Source organism: Schistocerca cancellata, chromosome 2 (genome assembly GCF_023864275.1).
Source record: "Schistocerca cancellata isolate TAMUIC-IGC-003103 chromosome 2, iqSchCanc2.1, whole genome shotgun sequence".
NCBI classification, from domain to species: Eukaryota; Metazoa; Arthropoda; class Insecta; order Orthoptera; family Acrididae; genus Schistocerca; species Schistocerca cancellata.
The window spans coordinates 871,155,773-871,172,405 of record NC_064627.1 but is presented as its reverse complement, the minus strand read 5'-3'; the positions used below and the strand labels follow the sequence as shown (position 1 = coordinate 871,172,405).

The following is a 16,633-nucleotide window of genomic DNA, read 5'->3' as shown; positions in this document are numbered from 1 at the left end:
AAAGGGTAGGGTAGCATGGAGAGCTGCATCAGACTGTTATTTGGACTGAAGCCCACAGCAACAACACAATTAACAGCCAACTGTCCACCAGGTGACCTGCCATGCCAAAGTGTGACCAAGAGAAAAGTGGACCGCCCTGTCACCACAAAATGCAGTTGAACATAACATACTCGATTTCAAATGAAATGATAATCAAATTGACACCCTAGCTGCAAGCAGGCGTTGATACACTTCATTGGGGACATGTTGAAAATGTGTGCCCCGACCGGGACTCGAACCCGGGATCTCCTGCTTACATGGCAGACACTCTATCCATCTGAGCCACCGCGGGCACAGAGGATAGTGCGTCTGCAGGGACTTATCTCTTGCACGCCCCCCGTCCCTGCAGACGCACTATCCTCTGTGCCCGCGGTGGCTCAGATGGATAGAGTGTCTGCCATGTAAGCAGGAGATCCCGGGTTCGAGTCCCGGTCGGGGCACACATTTTCAACATGTCCCCAATGAAGTGTATCAACGCCTGCTTGCAGCTAGGGTGTCAATTTGATTATCATTTCATTTCTAGCAAAGCTGCATGGTCATCGACGGTAACTGTTCTTTCGGGAACAGATACTACCGTCATATATAGTTATACTCGATTTCAACGGCTGCTTCACAACACAGGCCATCTGGATCTTCCCCTCCACCACCAGCTTTTCTGAACTGTGCAGATGGAAGTTATCCTTCTATACTCTCACAATTATCCTAGCCTCAACCTACAGTAACCTACTGTCCCCACATCCTCCAACCTACAGTTTCAGCCCTCTCTGTTATATCACCTCCTCCCTTTTCATGTCCTGTCACCTTCACTGTGTGCCACCCTCTGCCAATGCACCCACCTCTCCCTTTCCACTCGCCTTTTCTTTTCCTCACAGCCCACGTCCTGACACTGTTCCTGCCAGTCTCGTCAGACTGACATCTAGTCCCTGCATGCCCCACCAGACAGCACTGATTCTCTTCCTCCTTCCTGTACCCTGCTATCCCTGCCCCTTTTGACATGTTCCACATCATAATGGCTACTGTACCATGCAATTGATCAATGGAACATGCAGCCAACTAACGAACGAACTTCCCTTTTCCACTTCTGAATGCTGTTCACATGGCAGTCACATTCTGGCCAAAGCTGCTGGTGGTAGTGGCCATGGGTGTTTGAGGTTTTCGATATGAAGAAGTCTTTGGGTGAAAGCTATAATGTGTAACAGTCAGTAGTAGCAATCTATCCTTTTTCCTAATGTTTCTGAAAACATTGGTTATGCAAAACTTAACATCTACTTTTCTGATATGTCATCCAGGAAAGTCATGAATCAAGGCAGTGCAGAGGATGTAGCATTTCTTGACTTATAAAAAGCATTTGATGCAGTACCACACCAAAACTTATGCATGTATGATAATATGTGGTATCAAATGAACTGTGTCACTAGACTAAGGACTTCTTCATATGAAGGTGCAGCTTGTTATCTTGGATGGAGAATCATTGATAGATGTAGAACGAACTTCAGGCTTGCCCCTAAGAAGTGTGTTGGGATCCTTACTGTTCACTTTGTATGTTAGTGTTCTGGTAGACAATATTAATAGTAACCTCAGACTTTTTGCAAATGACGCAGTTACCTATGATGAAGTACTGTCTGAAAGAAGCTTCACAAATATTCAATCAAATCTTGATAAGATTTCAATGTGGTGCAAAGATTGGCAGTGTTCCCTAAATGTTCAGAAATGTAAAATTGTGGACTTCACACAACTGAAAAGATATAGTATCCTGTGGCTACAACATCAGTGAGTCACAACTGGGATCAGTCAGTTCATACAAATAATTGAGTGTAACTATTTGCAGGGAAATGAAATGGTGTGATCACATGGGCTCCATTGCAGGTAAATTAGGTGTTACAGCTTGGTTAATTGGTGGGACACTAGGAAAATGCAGTCACACCTCAAGGGCAGTATTAGACTGATTACAGCAGTTGTTCCCAAACCTTTTTAGACAATTACCTCTGAACAAGATCACATAAAAACCAATACTCCCAACAGAGTTTAGTATCTAACTAAAGCTGAGATCAGAGAAAAATTGTTTCAACATTCTTATTTTTAACATTATGGGAAAATGCTTATTAATTATGTCATTAAAGCTGAACAAAAAAAAAAACATACATGTTTTTCTAGATGTTATATATTAAATCAAGAAGTAATTAAACTCAATGAGATTGTAGGTATTGCTTATATCTAACAATCTTTTTCTGTTTTGTCTCACCCAAGACACATTGTAAGTCATGTTCCAAGTTCAGTCATTTCTTTGCTTTTGTTTTCATTGCCACCCTAATCTAAAATCCACTTTCAAACTTGCAAGTTGTAGTGAGTGGAATCAGTATTCTTCAGGCTTTTTCTGATAACAATACCGAGTGATCCTCTTTACTTCAACCATCATCAGTTATTTTGTTGCCCAAATAACAAATTTTTTTGTTGATGGTTGAAATCCCTATTCAGCCATCCAGATCTAGGTTTCCCATGATTTCCCAAAATTGCTCCAGGCAATGGGCTGTTAAACTCCACTCTTTTTTTCATCTGATAATGATGAATACTTGTCACCAATGTTTCTCAAAAATGAAGCTAGTGCTGTTTCAGAGGAATCTATTTCGGTCCACTGTCTTCACATTGTTCACAAAATTCTGCCTTGGATTGAGCTTCACAATCTGAAAATATCCCTTCATTCACTGAAAATGGTACCTAGGTGTTCTCCACTTCAGGAAAGCAGTCCCTGGTGGAATTTATTACTAATGATTAGTGCTGAGTTATTTCATGTGTAAATGAGCATTTTTCACTGTTGGAGTCAAGCAACACTATCAGTTTTGTGAACATTAAAATGTCTTGAACTTTAGCCTTGTATTGGTACAGCTATAATTTGGGTAGAAAACTGAAAACTTTAACTTATGTTATCAAAATTTGCTTGCAAGCCAAAGTTAAGCACATTTATTTCTACAGAGAAATCAACAAGATACTTTGGCATTTTGGAAATAAATATATTTTATCTTATTTTGGCGTGTAAGTCTTTGTCCTTTTCTGCCTTGCAGCTTCCAGAACAAAGCAGTTCTTGTTGAAGCTCAAACAATCGTGTCACCTGACAGGATGTCACATAGTCATCATACCTTGTTTGGAACAAGAGCATCACTTTTGTAAAAGAATCCCCAATTGCAGAAAGTGCAAAGTTATTGCCCAACTCTGTTTGTGAGATATTGCAGTTGCACAGTTTATGTCTATTATTCATGGTCTAGATCCAACAGATATTCAGACTCTTGGAACAATACCTAACAAAAATTTTTGAATGAAAATTCTTGTCACCAAGCAGTGATGAAAGCTTTTTCCTTTTTTTTTTTTTTTTTTTTTTTTTTTTCAAAAGATGGTGCAGCAGAATAAATGTGGCAGTTGCAATATCTACTCACTCCAGTCGTAAGCCTGGATATGCTCCAACTGAAACCATTATGCATAGTGCAGTGACACTCTATACAGCCATGTTCAAAGCATCATGTGTGATCATTAAACTTTCTTTATTGTACTGACAGCGTGTGGAATGTGTTTGAAGTGGTGTGCTCATTGTGGAAGTGACTTAATGTATTCAGATAATGTTTATTTGGACACTGAATTAAGCTTAAAATTGGCAAACAAATCTTCACAGTTGAGGAAGAGATATGTCTTTTATGAGCATAAAAATTTATTTTGATATGTTAGCTACATTTCATACACAGGAAGGTATAACCTTGTGTACATTATCCAGACAGTAGCATCATTGCTCATAGAAGTTGGTTGATTCATGAGCTTCTTAAAGAAGAAAGCACACATGGGCATAATCTACTTGTACCTTAAAATGGATGATGGAATGGGATTAGGAAATTCCTTGCGGATTACAAGATTTTGAAAAACTTCAAGACATGATTGGGGGTGGGGGCACTTTACAAAAAGTAACAATTTCATATTGTCAGTTTCTGCTCCCCATAGATTAGCAAACACACTTTGTACTCATAATTCAGTGCAAATTCTTCAAGGAAAAGAAAACCACTTCACCATCAAGCTGTAATGTGAGAATCTATAAGATGCAAAAGAATCAAATGTTTTTACTGAATTGTTTCCCTGTAATAGTTTGAGAATGATTCTATAGAACAACAAATACAACTCTAGAATCTGGGGTTTTTAATTTTTTATGCAAAAAGTAAAATGTTTTCCAAAAGTCTACTTCAGCAAGGGATACAGCTTTGCTTCATTTAAATACAGAATTCTCTTTTTTTTTTCAGTGGGGTAGCAGATGACTCAGCTTTCTGCTTTCTTTCGTTGAAACAAACCTAGATGTGCACATGATTCTTTGCATGACAAGGTGAACTATATATAAAAGAATCCAAGACTAAGAACTGCAGCATTGAGTGTGAACAATGAATCAGTGTATACTAAGCTTTACAAGAGGAGTGTTGTCTAGGGCTACATGTGTAGATCAGGCATGTTCAGGAGGCATATCTTTGATCACATTCAGAGCCATTCACCACACTGTGATGATAGCATGCGTTTTCTCTTGTTATTTTAATGATAATATTGTACCAAAACACACCTCATAGGTTTCTATATGGATATTCCTCACCCTAAATTTTTCCAGCCTCACAAGCTTGCAGCCACTATTATACCCATGTTTGAAATCAAATACCTGTGTCTGCAACTTTTATTCTGCAGTGAAAATGCTTGCTTGAAGCACTTGCAGAACTCAGTTCCATCCTTGCTGTGAAGTAATTTTAGACTGTAACTATGTACATCATTTATGGTGAACTTTTTGTAAGTGCTGCTCAGTTGCAACACCACCACAAATAAGAAAGAAACATACACAACTACTTACATACTATCAAACCACCTAATTATGTTCAGTAGTAAATGAAAGGCAGTGCTGCAAATGAGAAATTTCTTACTCAATAGTTTACACTTGAATAGGGCAAATTTCACTCACCTGCTTCTGTTTCTCATTTAACGTTCTTAAATACACTGAGAAGATAGTGCAATTGGAGGCAACAACAATGCACTCACTTCATGTATCTGCGGGCTTTGTTGAAGAGCAAGTGAATGAGTAATGGAAGATGAATGTGTTGCACCAAACAAGGGACCAGATGTGGTTAATTTTCATTGCTGACTGCATGCAAATTTCTGATAATATTGTTAATATGCCCCCTGTGACCTCCAACCCATTGAGTCATGCATTGCTACTCATATTTAACAAATTTAAAATTAGTTGTCTTTTCAAAATTATTTCTTAAGAAGATATAGTACTGCCTTTTTCAAACACTTTAGCTTCCTGTCTGAACTGTAATTAAACCTTCTTGTTTTTATCCCCCAGAAAAATTCATTTTATCACTCAGGGGGTAACTACCCCCAGGTTGGGAACCATTGAATCACATGATGCACAGAGGCATTTAAACAGGTGCAATTCTTATTCACAGTAAATGAAAGCAGCAGGAGGATATCTTAATATGTGGTACAATGGGAAGCATCATCTGCAATTACCTCCACAGTGATTTCAGAAGATGGATGTAGATGTAGAAAAAGAAAGTTGTAAAAGGTAGGAAGGAGGTTATTTATGATCAGAGATGATTTTCCTCGAATATTTAAATCTGACAAAACATTAATATTATGTTGTGGAGCCATAACTAACACAGTTCAGAGATGGTCCTTACAAGTTGTCACTAATTATAGTGCTCTTCTTGGCAAACATATCCAGAATAATTACCAGTTTGTAAACTTAATGATTTCTGTAAGCTTCACAGTGGCAGTACATTTGAAACTGTCTGGCAGTGGTATATACAATGTCTGCTACAGTAAATCTAATGTTCCTGATCTTTGATAAATGTAAATGTTTGTCACTACAGTGAGGAAGTAATTATTGAATTGGTATTTCACTGGCTTTGTTGTAGCTGTTATCTGGGAACTCATTTGCCTGCTTCTTTGTTTCTCTGTTAATAAATCTCCAGATTGTTTTTGCCTGATTCTTGGAATAATTCTTTTGTTCTGTACTTCTTTTTTTGATCAGGTTCAGGATTTTAGAATACTGAAGGTTGTAGTGTTTCATCTCTTGATTAGAGATAAAATTTTCATTAACATCATATGTTTGAGTCTCGGTCCAGCACATGGTTTTAATCTGCCAGGAAGTTTCATATCAGCACATAGTCCACTGCAGAGTGAAAAGTTCATTCTGGGAACATCCCCCAGGCTGTGGCTGAGCCATGTCACTGCTGTATCCTTTCTTGTGGAAGAGCTAGTCTTGCAATGTTCACGGGAGAGCTTCTGTGAAGTTTGGAAGGTGGGAGGTGAGGTACTGGTGGAAGTGAAGCAACGAGGACAGGCCATGAGTCATGCTTGCGTGTAGAGCACTTGCCTGCGAAAGTCAAAGGTTCCAAGTTCGAGTCTCAGTCTGGCACATGGTTTTAATCTACCAGGAAGTGGGTAATCCACTTTACTGTATTTGATATTTTACTGCTGCAGAGTCTTGGTGGAAATGTTTCATTAAAGTCTCCGAGAAAACTATTTAGGAATTTCTCAAAGTTTTCATCACTTGAGTTACAATAATCAAAAGGCCATGTTTTACCTCTTAGCTTCTCACTAAATGTAAGCAAGTTTTCTTTGCTGAAGTTCCTGCTCATATGTGTTTGTGGAAGCTCAATGAACAATGCACAATGATCTGAATTACCTAGATCTAGACAAAATTTATACACATCTTCATATAAATACACTCCTGGAAATTGAAATAAGAACACCGCGAATTCATTGTCCCAGGAAGGGGAAACTTTATTGACACATTCCTGGGGTCAGATACATCACATGATCACACTGACAGAACCACAGGCACATAGACACAGGCAACAGAGCATGCACAATGTCGGCACTAGTACAGTGTATATCCACCTTTCGCAGCAATGCAGGCTGCTATTCTCCCATGGAGACGATCGTAGAGATGCTGGATGTAGTCCTGTGGAACGGCTTGCCATGCCATTTCCACCTGGCGCCTCAGTTGGACCAGCGTTCGTGCTGGACGTGCAGACCGCGTGAGACGACGCTTCATCCAGTCCCAAACATGCTCAATGGGGGACAGATCCGGAGATCTTGCTGGCCAGGGTAGTTGACTTACACCTTCTAGAGCACGTTGGGTGGCACGGGATACATGCGGACGTGCATTGTCCTGTTGGAACAGCAAGTTCCCTTGCCGGTCTAGGAATGGTAGAACGATGGGTTCGATGACGGTTTGGATGTACCGTGCACTATTCAGTGTCCCCTCGACGATCACCAGTGGTGTACGGCCAGTGTAGGAGATCGCTCCCCACACCATGATGCCGGGTGTTGGCCCTGTGTGCCTCGGTCGTGTGCAGTCCTGATTGTGGCGCTCACCTGCACAGCGCCAAACACGCATACGACCATCATTGGCACCAAGGAAGACGGCCTAATGGTGTGCGGGACCGTAGCCCAGCTTCATGGAGACAGTTACGAATGGTCCTCGCCGATACCCCAGGAGCAACAGTATCCCTAATTTGCTGGGAAGTGGCGGTGCGGTCCCCTACGGCACTGCGTAGGATCCTACGGTCTTGGCGTGCATCCGTGCGTCGCTGCGGTCCGGTCCCAGGTTGACGGGCACGTGCACCTTCCGCCGACCACTGGCGACAACATCGATGTACTGTGGAGACCTCACGCCCCACGTGTTGAGCAATTCGGCGGTACGTCCACCCGGCCTCCCGCATGCCCACTATACGCCCTCGCTCAAAGTCCGTCAACTGCACATACGGTTCACGTCCACGCTGTCGCGGCATGCTACCAGTGTTAAAGACTGCGATGGAGCTCCGTATGCCATGGCAAACTGGCTGACACTGACGGCGGCGGTGCACAAATGCTGCGCAGCTAGCGCCATTCGACGGCCAACACCGCGGTTCCTGGTGTGTCCGCTGTGCCGTGCGTGTGATCATTGCTTGTACAGCCCTCTCGCAGTGTCCGGAGCAAGTATGGTGGGTCTGACACACCGGTGTCAATGTGTTCTTTTTTCCATTTCCAGGAGTGTATTTAAGTTTCTCTGTTATCCAGTTTACTCTGTTTGTCTGACAGAATTTTCCAGTCATCAACATTCTAAGCCTTAGACACTGGATACTATTAAGATGTGCAAGGTACCAAATATATGTTGGTATTTGATGAGATACATGCGTATATTACTTTGCTCGTAATTTTATAGGAATCGCTAGTAAGTAAATTATTTGGTGATGAAAGGTGAAGTTCCAATACAGCAGCAGTATTTGTATGATTAGCATATAATGAAAATTGTCTGTTTTTAATGTCAGTTACTGGAACTGTAGTGCAATAGTTCCAGACATGAATTTAAATCTGCCAATTACTAAGTATTCCTTTATTGAATAATTTGTTCATTTATTATTATAGATACATAATTTGTACAGACTGAGATTTCAGTATTTGCAATGTGCATTACTAAATTAAATAAAGATTATCAAAAACAAAGTATACTACTTTAACTAAACAGATGTAAATTTGTAGTATAACATATACAGTTACAGAAAATTATCCTTAAAATGTCATTGCTCAGTCATTCAGAGAAGTCATATTATGCAAGTTAACCAATATCTGTGTGCATTATTTCAATTATTGTCCATTATTAATTCAATAGTATTGATGGAAACAAGAAATGAAAACCTCTTCATGGAAAACATCAATTAATAAGAACAACATTGCATACTGAGCTGGGTCCTTTCAGGAAACTGAAATGAACAATTTTGAAATGTATTTAAAGGAATATGGTGGAAGAAGGAATTTGTAAAATAAATAAACTGATGGTTGTGATGAAGACAAATAATTTTTATTTGAATTAGAAGAATTTTAGTTTCTTTGCATATGCTATAGTACCTGCATTTCTATTCTGTCAGACATCCAATCTCCAGATATTAAAACTATGTGAGGTACAGTAGGTGAATACTGAAGTTAACATTTCACTTACATTACTAACATTATTTGACACAAGTAATTTACAGGTACTGTGAACTGTACACTTTGACTGCAGCTTTGCTTTGCCTATTATATTTCTGTGGAATGTTTCACTAATTTTGAATGAGGAATGTGGATCAATAGGAGATCTAGCTGATAAGCACACTACTTTTCTTGTCTGTAAACTAAATAGTGTGAAAGAACTGTACAAGTATAATTGTTGGTACTTTTTCATGTTAAAGTTACTTTCAACAGAGTTCTGTAACAAGAACATACCTATACATTTGATACTAAAATATAACATTTTACAGTATTTTATACATCTTAATGCAAATTAAGTTACATCTTTATAGCAAAAAACATCTACGGAGGGTGTTTCTGCCTGATTTATGCTGTTGATAAGTGAACTGGAAAAAATAAGACCAATAAAACCTATTGAAATAAAATATTGTAGGCCAAATTCAGTTGTAGCTCATAATTTGCATAGATTTTCATTGACAAAATGCAACATAGAATTTTTCTTTTGAATGGGTTCTACAAAGCTACTTATGTAATATATGTAATTAACTTCTTCACAACATACATGTTTTACAGTGTTAATACATGCAAGGCTTACATACAATAATGCCAAAATGTTGAACTACAGGTGTTTATTTACATTTTTCCCATTACAATGCTACCATGGCAGAATGATTTTTTTTTTCTTTTTTTTTTAAGTGAAGCATGTTACTGCAAGAAAACACCCTCACAGTAGTGCCTGAAATACTGCTTGTAAGAAGTAGCTCCAGCAGTTAGGGCAATGAAGTAGCAAATTTTATGAGATCCGAGTTGACTAGCTGAAAACATGAAAGAACATCCAGCAATCCCATCTGTGGCAGATTTCAAGAATGCTGTAAAATTCAGACTGATATAAATATTGTTGTTAGAACATACACATTTTAAATAGTCACAAAAATTTTATACTGAAAGAAAATGTTACTTGAATATATTACAAATGAACATAAAAACTGAATATTAATGTTAATAGTGGAGAGAAGAATCTGATTGCCAATCCTGGAACTCAGGCATCTGAAGTAGAGCTACTACAATAACATGGTTGAATGTTTAGGCTCCAGAATTCAACACAGAAAATTATCCTCACAAAAGATAATAGTAGGAAAGAGTTACATCTAAATTGCACCACATGAAATTAACTATATTCACTGTTGCTTTAAATCATTTCTGTCAGTTAGAGATTCAACTTTTTTATTTTATTTATTTATTTATTTTTTGGTCGTCCTGGCAACTAGAGATGATTCTCCCATGTGATTTATTTTAAAATTTTCTTCACATAAACAGACAATATCATCTTTATATTAGAAGGTGTATCATAGATTTTGATTCATTTGATTCTCTGTTTTTAATGTTGAAAATATTATGTGAAGTTCGTTTTTTACTTTTTTTTTCTAAAGCAGGAATTGTGAGTAGAAATTTTTCACAAGTGATTTCCTTATAATGAACTGTCCAAAATTTTTCACCATTTCTTGGAATATATTTGTTAATAACACAGGTTAACATAATTTAAAAATTATTCCACACAGATGTATCAGTTCAGAATATTTATTAGTTAAATGTGGCACGTCATTTTAAAAATCAAAACACAAGTCAGATTAATGCTATTGAAATTATAAAATAACAATTACAAACCGTTATACCAATACACATCTTACTGAATAAACTGAAGAAAGTTGCTATAAACCCACCTTACGACTGGCGCACTGTGAATTGGTTGTTCCAGCGCGAATCTGAACTGGCCCAGTCCTTCGAAATATCAGATGCAGATCTGTAACATATTTCATAAGTCTGTTCTAGTACATATTTTACAGTGCTGTGAATACATTGGACATTATAAACACTATGAAAGTATTTATGTCATCAATGTTATTATACCTTAATATTCTTTGAATCATGTGAATTAGTGATGCAGAAAGTATTTGGCATAGTTCTAGTACATCTGTTTTTGATAAGTATAAGCTGTATCAAATCTCATTGTAGTGTCATGGTTCTGATGAACAAAATACTAATTTTACCTTTATTGGTCTAAGGTATTTTAATATTTAGCAGAATGTGGTTTCTTGAAGTTTGGCAGTAATAGAGTGCAACAGTTAAATGTGACAAACTAGTTGTACACAAGGGGAGGGTTTTGCAGTGTGGTGGTTGGAAGACTATGATGCTTGGAGATGATTAACAAGATACAGTTTAACTAAGGACTGGAGAAATTCTTTGTGGAGAGCAGCAGGGTGGGACGGAATCAGTTGTAAACAGGGGTAGTGGTAGGAGGAGAAAAAATACAACCTGGATACTGAGGCCAGGAAAATTATTTTGCTTATTTGTACTCCTACATTTCTCCAGTTCCTGTTGATATATCTACATAGGAATTCACCCTCTTCTTTCACTTCTTTTTCCTGTGGTCCCTCTTTAGCTACAAGAGAAAGAATTGTTATGCCACTACCTTTTTAAGCTGGCTCCACAACCTGCACCTAGGCAGTTTACTAAATTGAGTTGCGGGCACTGGAAAATTTTGAGCCAGCATGGTGAAACCCTCTGCTCTGCCCCTCTGGTAAATGCAAGTTATCTCCATCTGGGCTTCAGATGTGACTGGAACTGGTGCCTTTTCGTAATGAAACTAATGAGCAACAGCATAAAGGCTGGCGACCCAGACCCAACCACACTACCTACATTGAGAGGTACTCCATGCCAGTTGTCAACCCAATGTGGATTATCCAGTCCCAGCTACAACTATTTGTTGCCTCTACTCTATCCGATTCCCAAATGATGATGGTTCACGCAGGTTGAGGCACAGACAGGGAGTGCAGCATGCACATGGAGTATGCACATATGCGTGCTTGTGTTTGTAGAAAGCATGTCTGCTGCAAATTGTCTCTCTCTTGCTTGTGTAAAATTTTTTGCTTACCCTCACTATCAGGAGACAATGAGCAACAAATGGAATAAAAATTCACTAAATAACTCACTAGTCAGTTGTATTGGCTATGGTGTTCAGAATACTACTGAATAATTGGTGTAGGTGAGCAGGACAAGCCTAAACTCAACCATCATCATTCCTGTCTCCAACTATAACTGCTGGTCTCTGTGCTGGGCCTAGCCCTAATCCTGCCATGAGCTGAACTGGTGCCTCCCAGTCGGGGCCTAGTGCTGGCTGACATGAACAGACTCCAGAGTGCCTTCCAGTGGGCCATTGATTCACAGTCCACTCTCAGGTGCTACCTGCACCTGACTTTCTACCAAGCCACCATCTTCCTCCACTCTGCTGCCACAGACTCACATCTGTGGGCCACTGTTGCTGTGTTCTTTGCTGGGATCCCAGGTTTAGGGCGCAGTGCACTTAGTCTCCATGCTACCATATGGCACATCAAGCTTCATCCTTCAGCACATTGCACAACCAGTAGTGCGACCAGCACTGGGCTGTCTGTATTGCATCAGCACCTGAGGTAACACTAATGCTGAGTGGCCCTGGTTACAACATAAGCCCATCACAATGGAGTGAATTGCCAATTGAAATTACTATGATTACCACCACACACTGCCTTGTTTTGTGGTGTTCACTGCCACAACCCATTGTCAGCAAATGACACTGGTATACTGATTACATTGGCTGTACAAAAATCTGCTAAATGAATTGCATTAATGTTTCTGCTGCCTTTGTGGTTCCACAGTGTCCAAAGACCTGGTTCTTCTTACCTGCACACAATTCAACCTTCCTGCATCATGATCATTATCATGGCCTGTTATGACATCAATAACACTTAGACCATTCTAACCATTCTAACAGTTACTGTCACCAGAAGTTCCCCATATTTTGTGAGACGGCACACAACATTGTCAGTGCAATAGGGTGAGCAGAAATAGGGTGTTTGTTTCTGAATTTTCTACATTGAAATAGTGTGCAGTGGTAGAGTTTGGGCAAACTCTTTGCCTTTACAAATGTCTGCTTGTGTCTGTGTATATGCGGATGGATATGTGTGTGTGTGCGAGTGTATACCTGTCCTTTTTTCCCCCTAAGGTAAGTCTTTCCACTCCCGGGATTGGAATGACTCCTTACCCTCTCCCTTAAAACCCAAATCCTTTCGTCTTTCCCTCTCCTTCCCTCTTTCCTGATGAGGCAACCGTTGGTTGCGAAAGCTTGAATTTTGTGTGTATGTTTGTGTTTGTTTGTGTGTCTATCGACATGCCAGCGCTTTTGTTCGGTAAGTCTCATCATCTTTCTTTTTAGATATATTTTCCCACGTGGAATGTTTCCCTCTATTATATTCATAACAACTGGAATTTCTATCAGATGTTTAAAAATGATCTAAAGGGCTACCGAGCTCCAAGTATTTACTTCAGAGATGAAAATGGTAAATTAAGCCTAAGCAGTATCCAGAACTGTATAACACTAAGAAATTACTTTGAACAACTCTTGAACTGTGAAGAAGTGAACTGTGAGCTACAATTTCCAGATATTTATGACAACACAGAAGCAGATCTTCCACCTACAGCTGAAGAAATTAAAAAGCAATAAATACCCTGAAAAACAATGAAGCCAGTGGAGAAGACTGTGTTACAGCTGAACTTATAAAATGGTATCAGCCAAAGATTATAACTAACCTTAAAGTCATGTTTGAACAAATATGAGAAACTGGAAAGATGTCAGAAGGCTAGAAAGTGGTTCTTATCCTCCTGCACACTAGAAAAGTGACAATCATGATGTATATAACTACAGAGATATATCTTAGTTGTCATTGGGTTACAAAATATTTTCAACAATATTACTAAAAAGGACAGAAGAAACATTTGATAGCCATTTGGGCAAATATCAGAGTGGATTTAGAAAGGACAGATCTTGCTCAGAATAGATCTTCAACCTTAAATCCATAATCTGCCACAGACTCACAAACTCTAAAGATATAGTTGTAATATTTGTAGATTTTAAGAAGGCATTTGATTCAGTTGAGAAGGAAATACTACATAAAGTGATCTGAGAATTTGGCATTAATCTTAACTAGCAGACCTTATTCATGAAATACTCACAGACACCAAATCAAAAGTAAAGTTTTGGGATGATAAGGTGATGGCCTGTCTCCACTCCTCTCCAACTGTGTCCTAGAGAAAATAAGAGAATGGAAACAAAAACTCAAAGAACATTAGCAATCACCAGTAAGACTGGCGACTAAGAACAAAGGCACTGAAGTTCACTGTCTAGTATTTGTAATCATTTGCAGTACCACCCTGTACCAGCAGTGGTGCAGCATGCTATGAGTGGTTTTCATGAGCAATAAGAATGGTGGATATGATTTTTATGTTGATCTCTATTCAAATTTTCTGTACAGTTTCCGGAACTCTTGGAACTGAGGTGATGCAAAACTTTTTTTGATGTGTTTGTTTACTGGACAGATACAGGCTATCCATTGGCTCTCAAAGACAAGCCCTGTATATAAGTGTCACTGCTTACTACTATAACCTGGGTAAAAAATTTAATATCTCAGTTCCTTAAACCTTGTGAGGGCTATAACACGTGTTTATGTTAACTGCTTCCGTGGGTGGAACTTGGTTAGATGCACAATGATCTGGGCAGGTGCCCGGTAAAGTTATTAACTTTCATTGATTTTAGGCAAGTCCCATTAAAGGTTTCCTAATTCCTTCTAATTTAAATGTTGCTTACTGCTTGGAATTTTTGATGATCTTTCCTTGAATATTGTTAATGGCCTTGCCGCAGTGGTAGCACCAGTTTCCATCAGATCACCAATGTTAAGTGCTGTTGGGCTTGGCTAGCACTTGGATGAGGTACTGTCAGGTCTGAAAAGTGCTATTGGCAAGCGGGGTGCACTCAGCCGTTTTGAGTCAAACTGAGGAGCTACTTGACTGAGAAGCAGGGGCTCTGGTCACGAAAGCTGACAATGGCAGGGAGAGCGGCTTGCTGACCGCATGCCCCTCCATATCCACATACAGTGATGCCTATAGGCTGAGGATTACACAGTGCCATTAGGGTCTTCCAAGACCTGTTTGGACAGAGGTTAGAGTGAGTTTAGTTTCTCTGAATATTAATGGATTGGTCTTGGGGGCTGTACGTGTGTTAATGTTAGTTAAAGACTAGAAATTCAAAAGGGGCAAAGTACAATTTTTTGAAAACTGAAATTTTGCTGTTGATAGGTGGTCTGCATCAAGGCCATTACCTGACAAGAGCTGTGATGTCCGTACATGCTCTAGTTAGTTTTCTGTGGCCGTTCGTTGATGGCGTTCAACCCATGAGGAATGTTGACAGGTGCTAAGTCTACGTTCTATCACTGGTGCTCTGCTGTTCACCAATTGACATTATTTTGTTAATGAATATGGCTGAGGTTATGATGAGTTGTGAGTCTGAATACTGTAGTGCTCCAAAAGCAATGAAGAGACATTGTGAAAGTGAATAATAAAAGAGTGTCTTATCATACAAGACAGGAAAAGAAAGATGTCCCAAGCAACAGCCAAGCATGCAGGTACGGGATCAATACATCAAACGTCGATGCTCCACAATAAGAATATCTAAGTGAGACTCTTATGATTGCAAACAAATTATATAATATTGCAATATTGTAAATTGTCACACTATTTGGTTTTAGGTTACTGGCAAATGTAAGTATTATTGTCACTCCTTGACAGAGGAACATAGACAAACTTGTTTACGACACTCTATCAGCAAGATGAGCAAGCACAACATATGTTCTTAATGGGGCTAATGGACGTTATTCCAGTAGAATGCCAGCAAAATGGAAAGGACGCCAACAGAAAGTCGCCGCCAGTGTACATTGATTTTCATGGTTCCTGATGATGAGGGTGCACATAAACAGGCATGTAAGAAGACATTTATGGATGTTTTCAATAGTTCAAAGTAGAAAAAATAAAGATCATGGCACAGAAGAAAAAGATCAGTGACAATGTTTTCAAAGACAAAAGGTGTGGAGCATTTAACAGAAAATACACAGATGAAGATCAGCATATTGTTTGGGCCCACATTCACATGTTGTCTAGAGATGTGAGTCACTGCAGTAGAAATCAAATAAAGAAGGTATGCTTAAGACCCGATCTCACTGCGTTCAAAGTAAAATATCCCAATAGTACTGTGACATATAAATCTTAAAGAAAAGTTTTCCTTTAGGAATTTCTGAATGTAACCTTCAGAAAGACACAATCAGATACATGCCAAACATGTGATCGATTAGTTCTAGAAGGTAAGGCAAACCACCAGAATGCTGACAATGCTAAGCAAGAACTTGAACTGCACCATCGCAAAGCAGAAAAGCCACAGTACAGTTAAGAACTGACACATTTGTTGCAACGTTACCAAACAGTGATACTTGCACGCTATCCATGTATCCTCCAACATTATGTTGGTAGCTTTCCTTACACGTTCAGATACATTCTATCTGATGCAACTCTCATGTTACAGTTTTGGTATATGTGCGCATGACACTGGTGTTGCAACAGTGTGTATGTGGAATGAGACGGAAGGTGGGAAGGAGTCAATGAAATCGCATCCCTGTTTAACTGTATTTCTAAATCAAATACCTAGCATCACAATGGAAAACAAATTGTG

At 39.2% G+C, this 16,633-nt stretch overlaps 1 protein-coding gene and 2 non-coding genes across 3 annotated transcripts in view; 1 reads left to right on the top strand and 2 right to left on the bottom strand.

Moving 5' to 3' along the window:
- Positions 1-257: 257 nt before the first annotated feature.
- On the bottom strand, positions 258-332 carry Trnat-ugu (transfer RNA threonine (anticodon UGU)). Its single transcript has one exon. It is a non-coding gene; the product is annotated as a tRNA-Thr (tRNA).
- Positions 333-404: 72 nt separating this feature from the next.
- Trnat-ugu (transfer RNA threonine (anticodon UGU)) lies at positions 405-479 on the top strand. The gene has a single exon. It is a non-coding gene; the product is annotated as a tRNA-Thr (tRNA).
- A 9,194-nt stretch (positions 480-9,673) lies between these two features.
- The window catches only part of LOC126162822 (diuretic hormone 45), a 459,467-nt gene continuing 452,507 nt past the window's right edge, over positions 9,674-16,633 (bottom strand). Inside the window, exons 4-5 of the mRNA XM_049919572.1 lie at positions 10,767-10,846; positions 9,674-9,914 (exon numbers count right to left, since the gene is read on the bottom strand). Coding sequence (XP_049775529.1) covers positions 10,768-10,846 — 79 coding nt within the window. The 3' untranslated portion in view covers positions 9,674-9,914; position 10,767. The remainder of the gene's footprint in view (positions 9,915-10,766; positions 10,847-16,633) is intronic.